This window comes from Channa argus, chromosome 4, assembly GCF_033026475.1.
Source record: "Channa argus isolate prfri chromosome 4, Channa argus male v1.0, whole genome shotgun sequence".
In the NCBI taxonomy this organism is placed as follows: Eukaryota; Metazoa; Chordata; class Actinopteri; order Anabantiformes; family Channidae; genus Channa; species Channa argus.
Window position 1 is genome coordinate 17194989 of NC_090200.1, and position 22161 is coordinate 17217149.

The window sequence follows — 22161 nt, forward strand, 5'->3', positions numbered from 1 at the left end:
AAAAGTTGCATCCCTGGGCATGACATAAAATTATGATACAAGTGCTTGAAATCTCAATTAAAACTAGTGTCCGTATACATACTGTAGAATGACGAATGAATGGAAAAGGGGTCTGATTTTACAAACAGGCACACATTTCTTTGGCCTCTTTTTTGGGTTTCACAGTTAAGAGCTTTAAAGAGAGCAGAAGAAGCACATTGTCTCTTGCTGATTCCACACATACTTCTCTAGTTATTAGCAAGAGGAGATGCATGTGAAAACAAATGAGTGGCCAGGTTGATGGCCACTGTTTGTTTTTTTATTGGCTGACACAGCTTTGATGTGCTATAAACACAACATCATGTTTCCTGTATCATATAGTTCGTGTTATGTGCCTTCTGCCTTCTCTGACTAGCTGCAACCCCACACTGAAGCTCAAGCAGAGTTTTTTCCCCATATGAGAAGGCATCTGACCACGCAAAATGTTGTGTGAAAAGACAACTCTTAACAATGTTGATTAATTTTCCTGACATTGTCCAGACATTACCCGGTGTTCATATGTGAATACGACTTATGAGTATATAATATCAGAAAGTGCAACACAGGGCTTGTTTTACTGAAACTGTGTGGTAGTGACAGGTTGTCTTACACACAACTATAACAGCTTTAAATCCTGAGACACTGAGGAACCTTATCTTTCATCTGCAGAGAACCCTGGACCTGAATCTGTAAAGAGCTAGCAGGGTGTAATTGTTGGTCACTGGCTACTGGCAAACCAGAAAACTCTCTCACTGGCAGGAGGTGACTGCAAAGATTTCTTGAACACTCCTTTCTGGGCCTAGTCAATTCAAATGAATACTCTATACTTCCTGTAGCAGTAATTGTAAGAATGCACTTTATCCATAGAATTCCTGGGTAAATTCAATTTACACAAGACCTGACACACTTATGAAGAATTAGTGAAGAGTGGGAGCACTTCATAACTACTCAAATGCATACAAGAAACAGTACACAACACGCACAACAAATGTATAGCAGTACTTAGTAATCAGGTGTTGCTCAGCCAATTTCAGCAGTTCAGTCTGCCACTTTCCCTATGCCAAACATTGTGTCTGCATCAGTCTGTCTTACACACATGGCATTATACTGTACACTATTTCTCCCTCACTATTTCTTATGACCCCAGTTTCACAACAAAAATAACTATCCCGCATCTTAATAACAGGTACAATACTGCCTGCAGTCAGAAAACACACTATAAACTTACAGTATATACATTTTATAGATATTTTAAAAGAGTTTTGTTTTGGAGGACAGATTTATCATGCCTCTCAGCTTTTTTTTTTTTTTTTTTCCACTTTAGTTCCTGATTTCTTAAATTTGCATATCATCAGCCAGTTACTCTGGGGTGTGCCAAGGAGCAGTGCACCCAGCCAGTTGCCAAGGAAACTTGCTAAAATTTTCAAACTGGTCAATAGGGTTGTTGGGTAAAGCTTTTAGAACATATCAGTTTCTTTCTTTTGACAGCACACTTCTGACTATATATTCCCATTTGTGTAGCAATGTCACACTTCATTTGACTGATTATACGAATTCTATTTTCAAAGGCAAAGCTATTGCTTGTTTTCATTTTCAAAGATAAAATTAATAATGAAATTGAAATGGTGAGGATTAAAAACAAGTCCTCCCTCACAAACATGCTTTAATAAAACTAGACTATATAGCAAGGTAAATAAATGAGCTACAAAATGCCTACCCTCCCTCCCAACACGTTTGTCATTTGTCACAATATATGTAAAATAGCATATAGATGGTATTCACAAATTGTACTATGACTCCAATATCATACAGGTACAGTATGTACACTCAGTTGCCAGCTTATACTGTATGGCACACCTGGCTAAAATGAATGCATGTCAGTACATTCAAATAGTGACCACCCCATGTAAATCAAGGAAGCTACATCAAATATAGGAAATATTTCCTAATGTCACAAAAGCACAACAAAATGCAGACAACAAAATGCAGACATCAAAATGACGTTGAACAGCCATCTCTCCACAACCGTTTCCATTACACTGTGCAACAACACAGTCTACGACAAGGCTGTATATTACAACTTTCATAAAAGGAGGATTAAATTGGCAGAAGATTGTCCTGGAATGAGTGTATAGTAGCATTGTAACATTTATCTATTCTAGAATTTGAATTCATCCCACTGTCTCACACACAAACTCACTATGTAACATTGCAGTGAAATGTTCACCCATGCGGCACGAAGGCACAAGACATACGCACATATTGCACACAGGTGTGATTGGTCAGCTATTACCCACACTGGAACCAAATCAATCTTACCAATAATTACTGAAGAAAGGTACACATAATTCTGCATTCAGATGTGCATGCACACAACACCCTATATAATCACCTGACTACAAAAAAAAAGCTTAAAAATTTGACAAAAACATAGGGGACTCAACAAAAATAAGCAGTAAAACAGCAAATGGACAAGCTGCTCATCTGTTGTTACAAGAGATATACTCCAGTGTCACACACAAACAGACTGTCCATACGCATTGATTAAATATATTGAATACATTAGAAGCAAGCAGCAGGTTCTCTATTTCCTGTCTTTCCAATCTGCCTCACTTACTATGTGTTTTTATGCATGTATAAACGATCAGACACAAAGTAGCACACATAACAAATTATAGTCCTCTCTGCCATTACCACTGACAGGCAAGACTGAATATGTCAATAAGATCTACATTTATTTTCAGTTACGAGGGAGATATGAGCACACACAAAGACACAGACACAAACACTTAGGATCACATGTGTACGCATATTTTCAGAACTTCACTGCACATTTACTTCAAGAGTTAACTTTTCAGGAAACATACTGTAGAAAAATAATAAATAATAAAACCAATACTTATACAGTATTTCTTGGAATATGGTAATAGTTTGGTGTATTTAGAAGCAACAGTGTTATACATTATACATTCACAGTTATATTTATGTAAATTAAGTAACACTAAAATGCATCTTTTTCATTTTCCCTAAAAATCCCAGAGTGGCTTATGAAGCTTATTGTAACGCATGACTAATTACAAACTCTGAGTGCACAATGTGCATCCATCTGACCAAATCAAGTTAAGATGGATAAGCAGGCAGCCTCAGTGGGAATGAAAATATTATGTACATCATCTCTAAAGAACTGCAGCACTGTGGATAAGCTATGTGCAGATGTACACTTATAGAGGCGTGACTTCCTCCTGATTGAGAAAATAAAGATGTTTATGGTCTTAAATGTGAATGAAAAAAAATTATGACAAACTGAACAAGGTTATTTGCAAATATTGCTGTTGGGTTATAGCTGCAACCAAAACTAATTAAGTTATAACTAGTTTTATTTTTGAGCATAACAAGACAATAAATGTAGAAAAACAAAGACATTCTACTTTTGTAGCTTACCTTACAAGAATCATTCACTGTGGCCATTTGTAGCTTACCTTACAAGACTCATTCAAAGTGGCTATAACAGTAAAAAGTGATCTCCTGTTGTTAACAGGGATTTAGCAGAGCACTATTGTAGTGCAGCTTATTGGAAGTGTGTAAATTGCCAAGGGGGTCTCATTTTCCCATTGGCAGCAGGGTAGAGAGTACATTACTGTATTGACTACAAGGAGTTTGTTCAAAGGCTCTTTAAGTGAGGTCGCCTGCACATGCAATTTTAGCTCAACAGCAGAGTCAGACAGCTGAACCCTCATAAGACACTTCTAAATTAGATGATTTCCTCTCTTAGTAAAGCCCACACAAACCACCTGACGCCTAAAAAAGAAATCACATATTAAAATCTAGTGCCCTCTACATTGAATATGTAGACGAAACCTGTAACAAAAGGTCATTCTGACAGTGCTAATATCAGTGTTTCCATCTAATTCTCGGGCTTCTCTGAGACTAGACTCAGAGAGAAAAACAACAGAGAAAAAGGGAATAATAAAAAAGAACAGATAAAAATAGAAACTATATAACTGGGTTAACCCAAAAGGTGAATAGATCAATAAAACAATCACAGAGTCAAAAGAGGATTGGCTATCCTCTTGCAAACATGAATGGTTGTAATTTATTAGTGTCCAAATGGACTGTTCTCTAAACAGCATTCACTTGTAACATCACCATCAGCATGTTTTATTTCCCACTCTTTTCTTCAATATGTGACTGTTAATAACTGTACTGAAGAAAGAACACACTTGTACCAGTATATGAGAGTCTTCACAACTGGGTAACAAATTAGGCTGTAGCAAGTTGTGGTGGTTCTCTAACATCTGGATTCTCAGTATGAACACTGGTATTTTAGTTTGGTTGATCTAAAAACATATGTCAGAATTGCCTGCCTTGATCTCAAATACTGCATAAAATTATTTTTTCTTTGCAATTTTCCAGCCTTTCCCTCTATCTACTCTTATTTCTATTTGGTCAGGACTTGATGGACAGATGGAGGGTGCCACAGGGGGAAAAAAGGATGAATGGGATGTTAGATGAGAGAAGAGTAGAGTAAGAGTAAAGGGTGTTACACTGTGTCAATTCTCTTCCTTGATTAGTGTTTAGGGGCAGATGGAGAAAGCAATATGGCAGATACATCTTGTGCCCATATTGTGCTTACTGTGAATGTAGCTAAAAAAGGCAGCATGCAGACATGATATGCCCACCAATCCCTGATACAGCATATGTCAATCTGTAAGTGTGAGTGGAAGGAGAAGTGTGTTTGGAGGATGTGTCGAACCAAATTTGCAAGTAAGAAGTTAGAAGAGACATGAAATGTGGATGAAAGACAGGCCAGAAAGGAAGCAGAGAGAAACTTAAAAAGGTTAAAATGGAATTAAAGTGGGAAAATGATACATGAAACTACAGGCAAGGAGAAGTACATTTGTGTACATACAGAGGTAGTAGATTCATAGGCAGACAGACGTGTACAGACAGTAACAAAAAAACTAGATTTTAGGGAACTGTGACAATCTCTTTTTAAAGTTACTTTGATAAATTCATATTTTTAACAATACTCTGCTAAAATATTACAACTAAAAGTCCAGACTAAACTATACGCCTATATTATCTACAGAGAACATTCTAAAATAGGAAAACAAAGTTATCAACACTAGAAATCAATGATGTAACAATCACCACTCACTACAGCTGAACATAATTTGTCAGCTGCTGGCATTTTGATATAAGATAACCAGCGTCCTCCTTGGAAAACTAAATGTGTAACAATCAAGAACGAATGTTGGCCACGGAAGACACAGGATAGGATGCCTATAACTGCAGCCCTGTTAAAACAAACATTCACAGTGCTGCAGCCAGATAAAAGCAATGCATCAGAGAAGCACGGGACAAAACGATAATCACCCTGATCAAAACAATTAAGAGTGCAGTAGAGTTCTACATGGGTGTGTAGTACATACATATACAGGTCTGAGGTTTAAATACATCTTTGCTAAATGGATTCAAACTCAGTGTTTCCCTGTTTTCACATTTCTTTTCAGTCAATTCAGCTGTTGAAACTAATTTTGATTTTGAGAGATATATTTATGTCTGAGCAGCAAATTAGCAGTGACAGAAAACTTACCTTCTGGTCAGAAGACAGAAAAAAAGGACAGTATGGCCACAATGATCAACCTTTTGTGGGAAGGAAGATGGGTGCAACTTGTAGCCCAAAGAACACTATCCCAACCGTAAAGCAAAAACATGGTACTATCATGCTGGGGATTTGTTTGTTGCAAAACGACGCAGTGCTCTCAGTGAAAATTATGATGTTATGAAGAAGAAGAATTTAATGGATATTTTGGAATGTCGTCATAGTAGATCATCAGTCAGAAAGCTAAAACCTGAACACAAATGGATATTTCAGGAGAGTGGACAGCAATATAAAGCATACCTCCAAAATGATACCAGGTGTTTTTCCTGTTTCCTGAAGTTATCGCCCATCCGTGGGGACTATAAAGTACAATTTTCAGTCGCTCTCAAAAGGCCCTGACACAGATCATAGAAGATGAGGGAGCTGAACTCAAAAAGCTTCTTTGCAAGGAGATGCACAAAAATAACAGTTACACAAGTTCTACCAGGAGTAAGGACCCAAATTTCATGCAGTGTTGCACAAGATCATGGAAGGCTATCAGAGATGTTATATTGAAATTACACAATTTAAAAGCACCTGATAGTAACAAGTTGTATGTAAGCTTTTATATCTGAAAGACAAGATTTGAAAGACAAATTTTCAGTTTCATTATTTTGAAATTTCGCACTAACAAAGGGAATACAAATTGCATTGAAAGTAATGGCAAATGGCCATAGCAATTTTATCCAAAGCCCTTTACAATATTGCTTCTCATTCACCCATTCACACATCAATGGCAGTGGCTGCCATGCAAGGTGGTCACCTGACCCACTAGGGGCAACTTGGGGTTCAGTGTCCTAGGACCCCGGGGATTGAACTCCTCACCCTGTAGTCTGTGGACAACTGCCTTAACAACTGAGCTTGAATGCATTCAGCCATGTATGTAAATGCCCCAACTCAACACAAGGGCCTGAGTTGACTCACACCACAGATGCAGCACACTGTTTCAAGGACTCTGCTCAAACAAATACAGTGTTTTTTTGAAAACAGAAGTAATATCTGCATAAATCTTTAAGTTAAAAAGACCTAATTTGTTTGATAATTAAAACTGTACCACAGTGGTGTTTTGATTTTCCTACTGTATGAGATTTTATTTTTATTCTTAAATACATTCATTTTTACCCGTCTAAGTTTAAAAGCGATGCATTAAAAGACAAAAGAGAAGTCTGACAGAAATTTCTTTCATGGACCAGGAAGTACTCTTTGGTCTCCCGACCATTCTTTAAGCAGCTATATTTCCTATATTTATAGTAATGCAGTATTCAATGACAGTGTTAAAATGTGAAAGTGTAAAGGGATAAGTAGTTTTGATGAAGTGAGTTAGAGCTCATTGTTTTGCTGTCTTACTTGCAACTTTACTATTTTCATTTACAATTATGGCCTCCATAGCATAGCGTTTTGTCGCAGGACGCATTTGTTTTCAGTGGAAAAGCTCTAATAGGCTGATGCAAATGTGTGTTCTCCAGAGTCGCTGACTGAGCCTTTGCAGACTTTAGCTATACATACAATTATATCTTCACTGTCATTATATCACATCTACAGGAGGGGGCTGCAGCCGACTCTGGCTGTCGTAGGGTGACAGGCGGAGTATATTCTTGATTCTTAACCATCTCAGGGCCAACACAGAGAGACATACACAGACAGACAACCATTCACACCTATGGGCAATTTAAAGTTTATCTCCAAAACCTCTAATGTGAGCTGTCCCTCTGATGTCCTCATTCCTGATCCTGTCCATCCTCGTCACTCCCAAAGAGAACTTCAACATCTTAAGCTCTGCTACCTCCAGCTCTGCCTCTTGTCTTTTCTTCAGTGCCACTGTCTCTAAGCCGAACAACATCGCTGGTCTCACCACCGTCTTGAACACCTTTCCTTTCATTCTTGCTGATACTCTTTTATCACACAACACACCTGACACTTTTCTCCGCCCGTTCCAACCTGCCTGCACTCGCTTCTTCACCTCTTTTCCACACTCTCCGTTGCTCTGAACCGTTGACCCTAAGTACTTAAATTCCTGCACCTTCTGCACCTCTGCTTCCTGTAACCTCAACGTTCCACCTGGGTCCCTCTCATTCAAACACATTTATTCAAGTCTTGCTGCAGCTAAGCTTCATTCCTGTTTTCCAGAGCAGACCTCCACCTCTCTAGATTTCCACCTGCTCCTTGCTCTCGCTACAAATCACAATATCATCTGCAAACATCATAGTCCATGGAGATTTCTGTCTAACCTCATCTGTCAGCCTGTCCATCACCAGAGCAAACAAGAAGGGGCTCAGAGCCGATCCTTGATGCAGACCCACCTCCACCTTGAACTCCTCTGTCACACCTACAGCAAACCTCACCACGGTCTTACAGTTCTCATACATGTTCTGAACCACTCTAACATACTTCTCTGCCACTCCAGACTTCCTCATACAATACCACAGCTCCTCTCTCTGCACCCTGTCATACGCTTTCTCTAAATCTACAAAGACACAATGCAACTCCCTATGACCTTCTCTGTACTTCTCCATCAGCATCCTCAAAGCAAATACTGCATTTGATGTACTCTTTCTAGGCATCATATTGCTGATCACAAATGCTCATCTCTGCCCTTAGCCTAGCTTCCACTACTCTTTCCCACAACTTTATTGTATGGCTCCTCAGCTTTATTCCTCTGCAGTTGCCACAGCTCTGCACATCTCGCTTGTTCTTAAAAATGGGCACCGATACACTTCTCCTCCTCCAGTCCTCGGGCATCCTCTCACTCTCCAAGATCTTGTTAAACAAACTAGTCAGAAACTCTGATGCCATCTCTCCTAGACACTTCCATACTTCCACAGGTATGTCATCAGGACAAACTGCCTTTCCACTCTTCATCCTCTTCAACGTCCTCCTCACTTCATTCTTACTAATCTTTGCTGCTTCCTTCTCCACACCAGTCACCTCTTGTCCTCTCTGATCCCTTTCATTTTCTTCATTCATCGACTCTTCAAAGTTCTCCTTTCATCTTCTCATCACACTCCTGGCACATCCTCCCCATCTCTATCTCTCTGCCTCGCCAACCTGTATAAATCCCCATCTCCCTACTTACTTCCCAACATATTATACAAGTATTCTTATGCTCTTTGTTTGGCCTTTGCCACCTCTACCTTCACCTTCACATCTCTTCCTTAACCCCCCATCTGTAGCTGGAAGCACCTCCTGACCACCAAGAGCCTGTCTAATCTCCTCCCTTTACGAAATTCCTCCTTTTTTAATTTCCACCACTTTGTCCTCTGCTCTGCCTTAGTCCTCATCATCTTCCTCACCACCAAAGTAATTTTACACACCACCATCCTGTGTTGTCTGGTTACACTCTCCCCTACCAATACTTTGCAGTCACTGATATCTTCTACAATGTTGACACAGAATGTAGTCTACCTGAGTGCTTCGCCCTCCACTCTTATACGTCACCCTATGTTCCTGCCTCTTCTGGAAGAAAGTGTTCACTACAGCCATTTCCATCCTCTTTGTAAAGACTTCCACCATCTGTCCTTCTGCTTTCCTGTCCTGAAGACCAAATCTGCCCATCACATTCTCATCACTGCTGTTCCATTAACCTACATGTCCATTGAAATCTCCACCAGTCACCACTCTCTCACCTCTGGGGATGCTCTGCATCAGTTCAAGTCAATCAAGAATTTTGCCTTCTCTTCTAACTCACATCCTACCTGTGGAGACTAACCACTAACAACATTGCACATCACACCTTCAAGTTCCAATGTTAGACCTATCTGATACGCTCTTAACCTTCAGAATATTCCTTACCATCTCCTCTTTCAGGATAACTCCTACGCCATTTGTCTTCCCAACCACAACATGGTAAAACAACTTGAGCCCTGCTCTTAAACTTTTAGCCTTGCTACTTTTCCACCTGGTCTCCTGGAAACACAATATATCCACCTTCCTGAGGTGAGTTATATGGGTGGCTATAGCTCAGGTGATAAGACAGTTGTCCACGGACCACAGGGCCAGGGTTTGAACCCTGGTCCCAGCTATGTGTCATCGTATCACTGGGCAAAATACCAAACCCCAAGTACCTCCCGGTGGGTCAGGTGAGCACCTTGCATGGCAGCCACCACCTTCAATGTTTAAATGAGAAGCAACATTGTAAAGCGCTTTGGATAAAAGTGCTATATAAGAGGCCATTAACCAGTCCCAAATTTAAAAGTCCCTAGTGTCATTCCTACACTCTTGGCTTTCCTCTTCTCTCTCTTCCTGCAAATACGCCTTCTTCCAGATGCCCTTTCTGACACAACCCTCTTTTTCAAACTGGCACAAGAAGACACTGCCTTGTACCCTCTTGTGGTTGCATTATGATTTTAATTACATGTAATATGTAATTGTTATTCGCTCCTCCCCTCTGCTGCTTGTAGAAGGGCTGGCCGGTCTTAGCCTACAGGAATTCAGCTAATGTTGGTCTATTTACTGTAGCTCATTGTACTCAACCATTACTAAATCTAGCCTTGTTTTCTTTTTGTGGAAACCAGTTTACTACAATTAGCATAATGAGCATCGTATTGGTTCAATGAGTGAAGAAAGGACTATGGGCGTAGTAAATATGTCACCTTTCTGCAGGTTTGTGTTCTGCTTGTTCAAGAGGTGTCGCTTATACTCCCTATGTTACTGGCAGATTTTCCTGCTTTACGGTCGCAAAATTCAACCTCCTCTTTGCTCTGCTAAGTGTGTTTGTCTGAGAGGATCCCTCTCTTACCCACTCCATTGACAGCTACTGAGCAGGGAAGCAGAGCTTAGAGCCAACTTTAGTTTGGTCATTGTCACTTAACTTAAAATATCTCCAAACTGCCTATAATTTCAAACAACACGACACATTTACCAAACATTTACAGTAGCTGTCACTAGGGATTGTGGGTAAGAGGTAAGAGTAGTCTGGTGAAGTCTGCAATCTTAGCAGATTCTCTCAACCTATAAAGGGTTTATAAACTAATTTTCCAGAAATTGCTTCACTTGTTATACAGCTCATACGCAGTAACATACATGTTCATAAAATGCTGACAATTTAACTTTTAAATTTTTCAATAGAAATGCACATTTTACATTTTTTTGGCTCAAACAATTAACAATGACATAATAAAATTAATTAAAGAGTGCAGAATGAAAAATGTACTTAGTACAAGTACCATATTTATCAGCCATTGAGTTCTCTGTTGTGCACATGGATATCAACCAGCCAGTCCATCTATTGACCAAACAGGGTTGGTTCTCCAAACACAGATGACCCAGTTCATAGCAGCAGGCCCCTGCTCTGTTTTTAAGGCAGAACAATACTCTATAGGAACCGAATACAGGAAAGCCTAAAACTTGCAAACTGATTTACCGTACATGGATTTATGACATCACATCAGAATGTTATTCAGATTGACAGTGTAGGCAGATGGTAGAAAAAAAGCATAATTAAGACTACATGGATCGAACTACTAGAAAGATACAAAGCAGGTACTGGAAACAGAACAGCTAAGATTCCAAAAGTGATCTTAGCACCTTTATCTGCAACCTCAGTGGAAAGAAAAACATCCAAGGCGTGATGGCCTTCCTTCCATCAGATATTCATTTAATTAAGTGGACTTGGAAGCTGACAATACCAAAACTTAAATACAACAACTTGACACAAGTCAGAGGCAAGCGGTAACAACACATCTTATTGTGAACATAATGCATCGAGTAATACTGGGTCTTCCAAGGGCATCCATTCTGGTCTGAAACAATTCTGCAAACAGTAAATATACTGTACAGAACCCACAAACTTAACATTTCTACAGTAGAGTTTTGATGGCTACTGGTCTTAAATGGCAAAAGCAAGATTTAAGTATTTTTTCCATTCTACTTATTGTAAAATAACCACTATCCCACGGTTATGTAAGAAAATACTTCCAGTGAACGAATAAAGAGAGAATGCGCAAAGAGAGGCAACGAGAAAGACAGGATAGATGCAGATGGAGAAGGAGTTGGAATGAATATTTCTGCCAGTATCTTCCTCTGCTCTGTTGAAACATGAATGACACCCATTTGTACTCTTGGGAAGCTGTGTCATTTTGAACGAAGGACAAATGATCAGAAAAAAGTACATTCTTCAAATAGCCTGTCTAAGAGTCTCATAACAAACACTGGTTCTGTTTGCCAATGCAACAATAATATGAAGTCAAGCTTGCTGCAGAAGGTTTCACAAAAGCCAGAGTGCACTGAAATTTTGTCATTCTAACCACAACGCGGGCCCGGGCAAGTCTTGTTCTAAAACTGTACATTCCAGTAGCACATGACTCCTGGTTCGTGACTGGCTCATTGGTTTGAGAGGGCACCAATCCAAACCCTTCTTTTCTACATCTTCTTCGAGTGTGCACCAATTATAAGATAACTAGCATATTTTTAAAAACCAAAAAACAACTTAAAAGCAGAACATATGTTGGGTACGGAAGCTGAGAACAGCCATGGATGCTGTTTTGTTTTTTTATGTTGTTATCTCATGATAATGGGATAATTATCTCATTATCTCAAGAAAACAACTTTATTTTTTCATTATAATGAGATCATTCCCCGAGAAAATAAAGTTTGATTTCTCGTGATATGATAATACTCCTCATCTCAAAATAACAAAACTCCTTTTCTCATTGTAACAAGATAATTTTTCCAAATCCAAATGACTGTCTTAGCTTCACAACTAATGCCTTATCCTTAAAAGTTTATTTAAAATAAATGCAATGTTGCTGTATTTCAACAGTTAATATAGGCCTTTTGATATCTTTTAGGACCGTGATAATGTTTTTCCATAGCGGTTAACTTATAAGATTACTTTACTAATTACGTTACTCATTACTTCTAAGTTTGCTGCCCTGATTCTGCATCTATTTTCGTATTCTGAGATCATTGAGAACTCCTGGAGCATATCTATGCATCTGAACAAAACTGGGCAGAACATGTTCAGCCAAGTGCCCTACACACATCAATGTGTTGATAATATGGAGCATAGAGAGATTTGCATGTCCAACCACCATGTACCTTGATACCAGGCTGCTACAAAACAACCACACCTCAACACACAAAACCCGGTTTGATGTTTGTTATTCCAAAGAACTAGATTACAAGGCTCAATAATCCCATGCCTCTGGACAGTTCTTTGTGTATTTTCAGCAATTTGTTTTATTCTGAAATTGCTTTACAGCAGTTTCAATGGTGTGATATTACAATATAAGAGAGTGGAAGATAAATACAGCATTGGATTGATGTAGGCTAATAATAAACAACATTACCAATTATTTGGTGATGCAGAGAGTTATTTTCTCAGCTGTCACAGTTATGGCACCTTTGGGGTATCTGCTGCTTCTAATATGACAAATTTTTAATTCCCATCATTATCTGGGAAAAGTTTCTGGGGCTGCTAATGAAGGAGAGGCTGCAATTAAACTGCACACAAACAGTCACATAGTCTCCTTACTTAGAGGAAGAAAAATGGCAGTGCACTCTTTTAGCGTGGGCCACAAACAAGTTTAATAGGACAAAGGAGACCAAAGTGCTGGTCATCATCTACTAGCTCCAACTCCAACATGATCTGCTCACTTTCAGTTTCCATTGCTTGTAGTTCTCCAAAAACAGTTTGCAAAGTGAAATTGACAAAACTTACAATCAAAATTCAAAACATTCTCAAGCCCACTGCCACCTGATCTTTCCACCACCACAGTTCATTCTACTTTACCAGATCATCAAATACTAAATGCAGTTACAGTAGGTTGGGTTTTAACTAATCTCCTTTACCAATACTTCAGACTAATCAGCAAACAAAATATAGGTACTTAAACATTGCAGACTAGGCACTGGAAAAGAAAATGGGAGCATTAAGCCTTTTTAGTCTTAGTCTTTACCCCACAACAAGGCCTCACTCCCTTCTCTCCTGCTGAAAAGGAAAAGTGTGGCTTGGTGTGATCTTTGCATGGTGCTTCATTCTCCTGATCCAGGCTTGAAACACAGCAGGAGATGTGTAATCCTACTTCAGGCTGACTATTCTAGTGTAATCTCCTTCTCACTCAGAGTACACACAAGTCACTTTTGACTGTTCCATAAAAGATTCAAACTTTAAGTCTGGCCATCTGTCACCTTCCTATGTTTTTTCTCTAATTTTTCCTTCTGTGTGACACACTATGTGTTCTTCCCTATTTGTTCATATATTGGAAGAAATGTGAAGCCAAATTGATGATCAACTGAGCAACTTTGCATTACATTAGCACATTAAGAGAAGTCCTTTGGTAACAGGATTAGGATTATGTACATGTGTGCGCGTTTATATGTCTTAGAGTGCATGCACACACGAGCATTTTTCAACCTGCCTTACTGTACATGTGTTCGCATGTGTATGGATGTGTGTGTGTATGTGTCTGTGTGTGTGTGTGTGTGTGTGTGTGCGCAAAAAAACGTTTTTGTTCACAGACAGTGATTGTGCAGCACCTTTGGGGATTTTTCTGCTTCTTTTCAACTGTTCTCCTTTTATTTCCTATCTTCATTCCTGGCATGCAGTGCGGGAGCCTCACTAAAATACAATGGGCCATTACAGACAAGTAGCCAACAACAATGAAGTAATCAACAGTAACAAATAAAAAAACAGCCACTTGCTGTCACTGTCAATGTCTGGAGAAGGAATCAAAAGGACATTTAAAATAAGGCATCTAGAAAGGCAACTACAGCAAGCACCTGAGTATGGAGTGACTGGCAGTAAAGATTTAGTCTTAATTTTGGTATACCATTATTAGAAGAAATCTCCAGTGGAAATGTGAAAATGAAAGAAGAGGGATACGTTGACTCAAAAGCACATTAGTAATAATAAGCCTAATGCTGTTTTTTGCATAGAACATCTCACACAGTACCTCTCTTATATATCTTGTGTATGCTACTGACAGGACGAGAAGGGGTAGTACACATGATGTTAAACCGATAAACGTTTCATTGCCCAACTTCTTGTCTGTGTTCATATGCAGTTCCAAGAAATCACGTTCTATTTAAGATCACTGTGCAACTGTGAGTTGCAAATGACACTGTAATGGGAGTACTGCTAATAATCAACAGTAAGGAATGAAGCACTCAATTTAAAACAGATATAGCCTACAAAAACACTACAAGAACAATTCCTAATCAAGAAATGTATTTCCCCTCAAAGTGCGTATGGTGACTCTTTAGCTTGTACAAATTTTAAGATTACTGCCCTTGCTGTAGAGATTTGGGAAAAAAAGAAGCTTTTGTTCAGTGGGTGCAATACTAAACAAACAGGCTACATCTTCAGGGAAACTGCTGTGTAACAATTTTAATAAGAAGAAGGTAAGATTGAATCACTGGGCACTGAGCAAAAGCAGGAAGAGTGAGAGACAAAGGATAAGGTAAAGTTTTACAGTTCAGGTATCACTATCTCAATTTTCTACTTTGTGTCTTTACAATGACTCTCCTAGCCTTTTATTTATTCCTGTTTTCTTTTCTCTCACTGTCTCCTCCCTCTCTCTTCTGCTCTCACCCTAAGTGGCCAGTTGTCAAAGTCAGCTGAGGCCCAGTTAATGAAGAGGTAGATTTATTTGCAAGGTATCAGTGCAATAGGCAGGGGGAGTGGAACCCCCACAATCCACCAAGCAAATACAGCCTCTAAGTGTGCATACCAAACAAATTATGAAGAGGAAAAAAGGACAGGGTGAGGAATGCATGATAATGATGTAGAAAAAGAAGCTGAAGTTATTTTAAATAATAAATCACAATTCATAAAGCAGACAGAAGAGAAGTAGAAATCATCCAGTGAGAGGAAGGGGGAGAGGCAGCTTCCCTGTCTTTTATCTTCTCCCCAGCATTGGCTACAAAATGAGCTCTTACCGTCTGTTGTAGGTCTGGGATTCCAATGCGGATGACCACAGTGTTGCCTGTCGGCTCCTCCATGGGTGCTCTTGCACTGTCGCTCCGCACTGCACCGGGACGGAAAGCCAGAACACAGACAGGAATGGGAACGGCGCTGTCCTCTTCCCGGGAGCTGCTGCTGTCAGTGCTGGCCCCCTGGCTGCCGTTTTCTGTGTGTGTGTAAGGTTGTGTAAATGTGTGTGAGTGTGTGTGTGTGTGCTGTAGCTGCTGCTGGTCCTGCCGTGGAGGGCTGGGTGGCTCATGTTTGCTGGCTGCCGGACGCAGAGGCATGCTCCGTGTTAGGTGCTCGGTCTATGTCTCTCTCTCTCCACACACACACACACACGCACACACACAAACACCCAGATGCCTCTCGCTCACACTACATGCACACACCACTTGCTATGTTCATCATTCGCATGGGAGAGAGAAGAGGGAGGGAGAAGGAGGCAGAAAAGGAGGGTGGCAGAAGGAATGGGCAAAGAGGAGGGGGGAAAGTGAGATTACAGAGTGAGATAGAAGGCAAAAACACAAAGAGAAGATAAGTACCAAGGGAACTTAGAAATAAAACTGAATTGCACAGGTTTAGCAAAACATTGATTTCAACTAGATAATTCAAATAAAATTAGCAAAAATTAGGCATGTTCAGTCTTTTAACAAAAAATTTAATAAAAAGGTAAGTGTAGATTAAATTAACATTTGTATGGAAATGTTTGCTCTTTAGTATTGATTAGGTGTGTTTCAACAGTTAATGTGACTACTGAAATTAACCTATCTACATTCTAGCTTTAGGTTAATTTAGTTCAATACAGCAAACGTGAGAGAACATCACAAGTAGCACATGAAAATGAACTTTGCAAACTGTTGCTGTAATGCGCGGACACTATGGGTGATGTCAGAACAGCACAGGGGATGGGGTGGAGGGTTACTGTTTCTTCAATTCAGTGTTGGGAAGGATTTGGCCTTCATGCTTCACATCTGTCTGTCGGGTGCTGGTCAAATGGCTCCCTTACTCCCTTACGTGGGAGTTCTTCTTACTGAGGGCCATTCACATAGGGGGTGCTGTTTTCTTTTCCCATTTCATCATGCTAACACTGTTCAAGCTGTGAGACTGGGATTGTTATTCACAGCTAAGCAAATAATGCCAATGTGACCTTGATTTTGATCTAACTGTGTTGTTAAACAGGCATCCCGATTAGACCGGTCGTTTTCTGTTGACCAACCAACATGTTCAAGGTGTATTTAGTTAATGCTGCTGTATTGAATTTAACTCAAGATAACAGTGGGGATACTTATCTCAGATGAGATTGGCACTTAATCTATGTGTGGTGTGTAAGATAAATACTTTAGAGCATGAATGTTGCCAGTAAAGCAGTCCACAATTTGACCAAGTAAACTTCTCATGGAAGGAAACGTGCCATCTAACATTTTTGGCAGGTTTGTAAATTATTAACAGCGAGCTTAAGTTAGTGCTACGCTCCATTGTGTTCTCAGTGCCATTATTGGTCAAATTGACCCAACAGTCCCAAGACGTTGTTTTCCTATTGGGTGGAATTTAAAGCAAGCACTTCAGGGAGAATGCAAGTGATGAATGCTCTGAAGCTGCTATTTCAAGATTAAGGTAATAAAGGCTAATATGGGATAACTGACCTGACACACACAAGCACATACAGTATAAAATATATACACACAGAAACAGTATTTACATAAACACATACTTAAAGGGACACCAACCAAAAGACTTGCTACAGAAATATTTGCATATATTAATTGCTGTGGTTACAAAATTCACATACACATTTCTATTTGAGTTGGGGTTGTAGTTAAGTGTCAGGTGTCGATCATACGTTCCAGCAGTCAGACTAATCACTAAACAAACATCTGAATAGTATTTTAAAACTGGCAAAGAGAAGACATGGAAGCTGCTGATACCAAAACCTGGAAATATTTCCTACATGCTTTGAGTTATTAAATGCAACCGCAAGGGGACACAAGCCACTGTCTTCTTGTGCCAGTCCCAAGTCTGGATAAATGCAGAGGATTGTGTCAGGAAGGGCATCTGACATGCCAAATTAAAAATGCGAATCATGACTTTCTCATCAATTCTGACTTCCATACCCGATCTGTTGAACTACAGGGTACCGGTGGAAATTGTTGGTCAAAGAAGGAGAGTTCATAGGCAGAGAGAGTAGAGGAAAGCTAAGAATGTAGGACTGACAGTAGGGAGTTTGAATGTTGGGACTATAACAGGGAAGGCGAGAGAGTTGTTTGACATGATGCAGAGAAGGAAGGTGGATATACTGTGTGTCGAGGAAACCAGGTGGAAAGGTAACAATGCTAGAAGCTTAGGAGCCGGGTTCAAGTTGTTTTACCATGAATGAAAATGGAGTTTGTGAGGAACGTTCTAGAGGTAAAAAGAGTATCAGACAGGTTCTTGAGTCTGACGCTGTAAATTGAAGCCGCGATGTTCAATGTTGTTAGTGGTTATGCCCCACAGGTAGGATGTGAGTTAGAAGAGGAGAAGAAATTCTGGATTGAATTAGATGAAGTTATGCAGAGCATCCCTAGAGGTGAGACAGTGGTGATTGGTGCAGATTTCAATGGACATGTAGGGGAAGGGAACAGAGGTGATGAGAATGTGATAGGCAGATTTGGTCTTCAGGACAGGAACGCAGAAGGACAGATGGTGGTAGACTTTGCAAAGAGGATGGAAATGGCTGTAGTAAACACTTTCTTCCAGAAGAGGCAGGAACATAGGGTGACGTATAAGAGCGAAGGTAGAAGCACTCAGGTGAACTACAACTTATGCCGGCGTTGTAATGTGAAAGAGATCAGTGACTGTAAAGTATTGGTAGAGGAGAGTGTAGCTAGACAACACAGGATGGTGGTGTGTAAAATGACTCTGGTGGTGAGGAAGATAAAGAGGACAAAGGCAGAGCAGAGGCAAAGACCAAACAAAGAGCATCTGAGGACTTGTATGCTAGGTTAGACACTAAAGAGGGAGAGGTAGATTTGTACTGGTTGGGCAGACAAAGAGATAGAGATGGGAAGGATGTGCAGCAGGTTAGTGTGATTAAAGATAAGGATGGAAATGTATTCACAGGTCCCAGGAGTGTGATGGGAAGATGGAAGGAGAACTTTGAAGAGTTTATGAATGAGGAAAATGAAAGGGAACGAAGAGTAGAAGAGGTGACTGGTGTGGAGCAGGAAGTAGCAAAGATTAGTAAGAGTGAAGTGAGGAGGACGTTGAAGAGGATGAAGAGAGGAAAGGCAGTTTGACTAGTTTGTTTACCAAAATCTTGGAGAGTGAGAGGATGCTAGAGGACTGGAGGAGAAGAGTACTCGTGCCCATTTTTAAGAACAAGACAGATGTGCAGAGAGTAGTGGAAGCTAGGCTAAGGACAGAGCTGAGCATTTGTGAGCAGCAATATGGTTTCATGCCTAGAAAGAGTACAACAGATGCAGTATTTGCTTTGAAGATGCTGATGGAAAAGTACAGAGAAGGTCATAGGAAGTTGCATTATGTTTTTTTATGTAGATTTAGAGAAAGCGTGTGACAGGGTGGCGAGAGAGGATTTGTGGTATTGTATGAGGAAGTCTGGAGTGGCAGAGAAGTATGTTAGAGTGGTGCAGGACATGTATGAGAGCTGTAGGACCAGGGTGAGTTGTGCTGTAGGTGTGACAGAGGAGTTCAAGGTGGAGGTGGGTCTGCATCAAGGATCAGCTCTGAGCCCCTTCTTGTTTGCTCTGGTGATGGACAGGCTGACAGATGAGGTTAGACAGAAATCTCCATAGACTATGATGTTTGCAGATGACATTGTGATTTGTATTGAGAGCAGGAAGCAGGTGGAGGGAAATCTAAAGATGTGGAGGTCTGCTCTGAAAAACAGAGGAATGAAGCTTAGCCGCAGTAAGACAGAATACATGTGTTTTGAATGAGAGGGACCCAGGTGGAATAGTGAGGTTACAGGGAGCAGAGGTGAAGAAGGGGCAGGACTTTAAAAGTACTTAGGGTCAACAGTTCAGAGCAATGGAGAGTTTGGAAAAGAGGTGCAAGAAGGTTGGAATGGGATAAAAGAGTATCAGCAAGAATGAAAGGAAAGGTGTTCAAGATGGTGGTGAGACCAGCGATGTTGTTCGGCTTAGAGACAGTGGCACTGAAGAAAAGACAGGAGGCAGAGCTGGATGTAGCAGAGCTTAAGATGTTGAGGTTCTCTTTGGGATTGATGAGGATGGACAGGATCAGGAATGAGTTAATCAGAGGGACAGCTCATGTTAGATGTTTCGGACATAAAGTCAGAGGCCAGATTGAGGTGGCTTGGAAACTGGGAATATATCAGTAGAAGGATGCTGAGGTTGGAGCTGCCAGGCAGGAGGTCTAGAGGAAGACCAATTAAGAGATTTATGGATGTGGTGTGAGAGGACATGAAGTTAGTTGGTGTGAGAGAAGGGGATGCAGAGGACAGGGTTAGATGGAGGCACATGATCCGCTGTGGCGACCCCTGAAAGGGAACAGACGAAAAGAAAAGAAGATGCCAAGAGTTATTAAATGGTATTGTGAGACTGGAGAGACTACGAAAGTAGTTCTTCCTCTTGGTATTTGCCAGTAGTTGTTCTTCTCACAAAGGCTCAGTGTGTCTCATTGGATTTTGTGTGATGATAGGTTTAGCCAAAATATCACCTCATTATATCAGAAAAGCCCCTGATTCCTGCAGAGAGCTTCTCAGAGAAAGGAGTTTAAAGCAAATCCTGCTGCTATCCTTTATGCTCAATGACCTTGTGCAAAGAATTAACTGACAGGAGAGTCACAGAGCAGATACCAGTACGTTTATTTAGAGGCATATGTTTGCTTTAACGTAGGGAAAACACAAATATTGTCTATTTTATTTGGCTTGCAAATCTAACAACACTTTTGATTTACAAGAAAACTATTCTTTCAAATGTTTTGGGGCTTTTGTGCCTTTATTTGGTGAAGAGTGTAGTACAATTCAGATAGACAGGAAACCATTTCAAAGAAAAGGGGTAACAAACAACAAAGGGTCGCTGGCTTGAGGACCATGGATGTTGCGGTTGCATGGCCACATGATCACTTGACTACCAGATGCCTACTAAAATAATTTTTAATGTTAGTTAAATATTTACTTCACCTTACAGTCAATTTTGTGTACATCTCAGCAATAAATAACTATAACCCCAAACTTATTGGTTTTAAAACTATTTCATGAAATAAAATAAAGTAATTTACAAGAGGAAAAGTAAACCACAACTTAAACTGAACCATTAGTGGTTGCTAAACTAAAAAAAGACAGCTGTTTTCTGTCTGTCTGCCTGGTGATGACCTCATCCATCCATCCTTCTGATTTTTGAGCCACAGTTCAGATAATACCTAGGTTTTTTTGGTATGTTTGTTTATTTTTATTTGGTGGGGGCAGTCAGATGTATAATAAATAAGTAAAACTAAATTCTGGGTTTTATTTAATCATTTTTGAAAGACTAAAAAAACACAATAGAATATGGTCACAAAATGCGTTTTGTCTATGACACAACTTTCGGTTGTTAGATGTACTTGATTATAATGGATCTGTCTTTTAGTATCGTGGACTTTTGTATCACTGTTTCAGTATTGATACACGTCTAATAGTTTACCTATAGTCTACAATCATTAGATGGTCCTATGGCAGGCCAGAGCCTACAACTTACATCTTATCAAGTGAAGAGGTCTGTTAAACAGGTTGAAATTAAAGTTGTCTTCAAACAAGTAGTTAGTTGGCTGAATTAGTGGACTAGTTTGAACAGCTGTACAGTTGGCATTTATTCATAACCGTAATTTTGAGGCCAGTAAACAAGCAAAACTTTGCAGCAGAATGCTAAATGTATTTCAAAGAACATCTTTAAATAACAAAATAAAATAGAAGTGCTGTCAGCTAGCATTTACATATGTTCAAACCACCAATCAAGAGTTTGTTGTGGACAACCCCATTAGGTAAAGTGTAGGTGTTGTGGTTTGGTTTGGTTGGTAATTTGGTGGGTTCAGACCTGCCTAAAGCAAACTAAGGGGTAAAATGAACCAGTTTGATTTAACCATACTAAATTAGGTTGGTTTGAGAACACCCTAAGAGAATACTTCCAATTTAATTGTGAAAATAGAAACATGTCAACCAGATTTTGTGTGCATTAAAAGAATTTCATGCTGTGCTTTCAAATAAAAAAATATGGGTAATGTACTGCTAAAGATGCAAAGTGCAAATCAGAACATGGGTCTTTTGAAACATGTTTAAGTTAACTATTCAAGGTTAATGTTGAATGTTGAAAATGATTAGTAGGTTTTAAAGCATTCACATTGACTGTTATTTAATAATGAAGACTACCTGAAGTGCTGAGAACAGTGTAACAAAGCACAGTAGTTTCTATAACTAACTTTAAAATGTTAAACTACTAAGTCCCCTGCCAATGTTTGACACACTACAGTATGTACTCTAGTCCCATTGGCACAAGGGAAACAGTACAGCACGTAGCCCCAGTACATTTGAGGATATAGCAAATCACTATCTGTATGGAACTTTGGCCTGCCAGATGTTCAGGGCAACTTCTACTTAAAGGCT

The 22161-nt window shown here is 39.8% G+C and overlaps 1 protein-coding gene across 5 annotated transcripts in view; it reads right to left on the minus strand.

Moving 5' to 3' along the window:
• Window positions 1-22161, minus strand: part of shank3a (SH3 and multiple ankyrin repeat domains 3a) — a 209372-nt gene that overhangs the window by 129966 nt on the left and 57245 nt on the right. For all 5 annotated transcript variants that reach the window (XM_067500254.1, XM_067500259.1, XM_067500257.1 and 2 more), the window contains one exon: window positions 15539-15961. In XM_067500254.1, the coding sequence (XP_067356355.1) occupies window positions 15539-15850 (312 nt within the window). In that variant the 5' untranslated portion in view covers window positions 15851-15961. The remainder of the gene's footprint in view (window positions 1-15538; window positions 15962-22161) is intronic.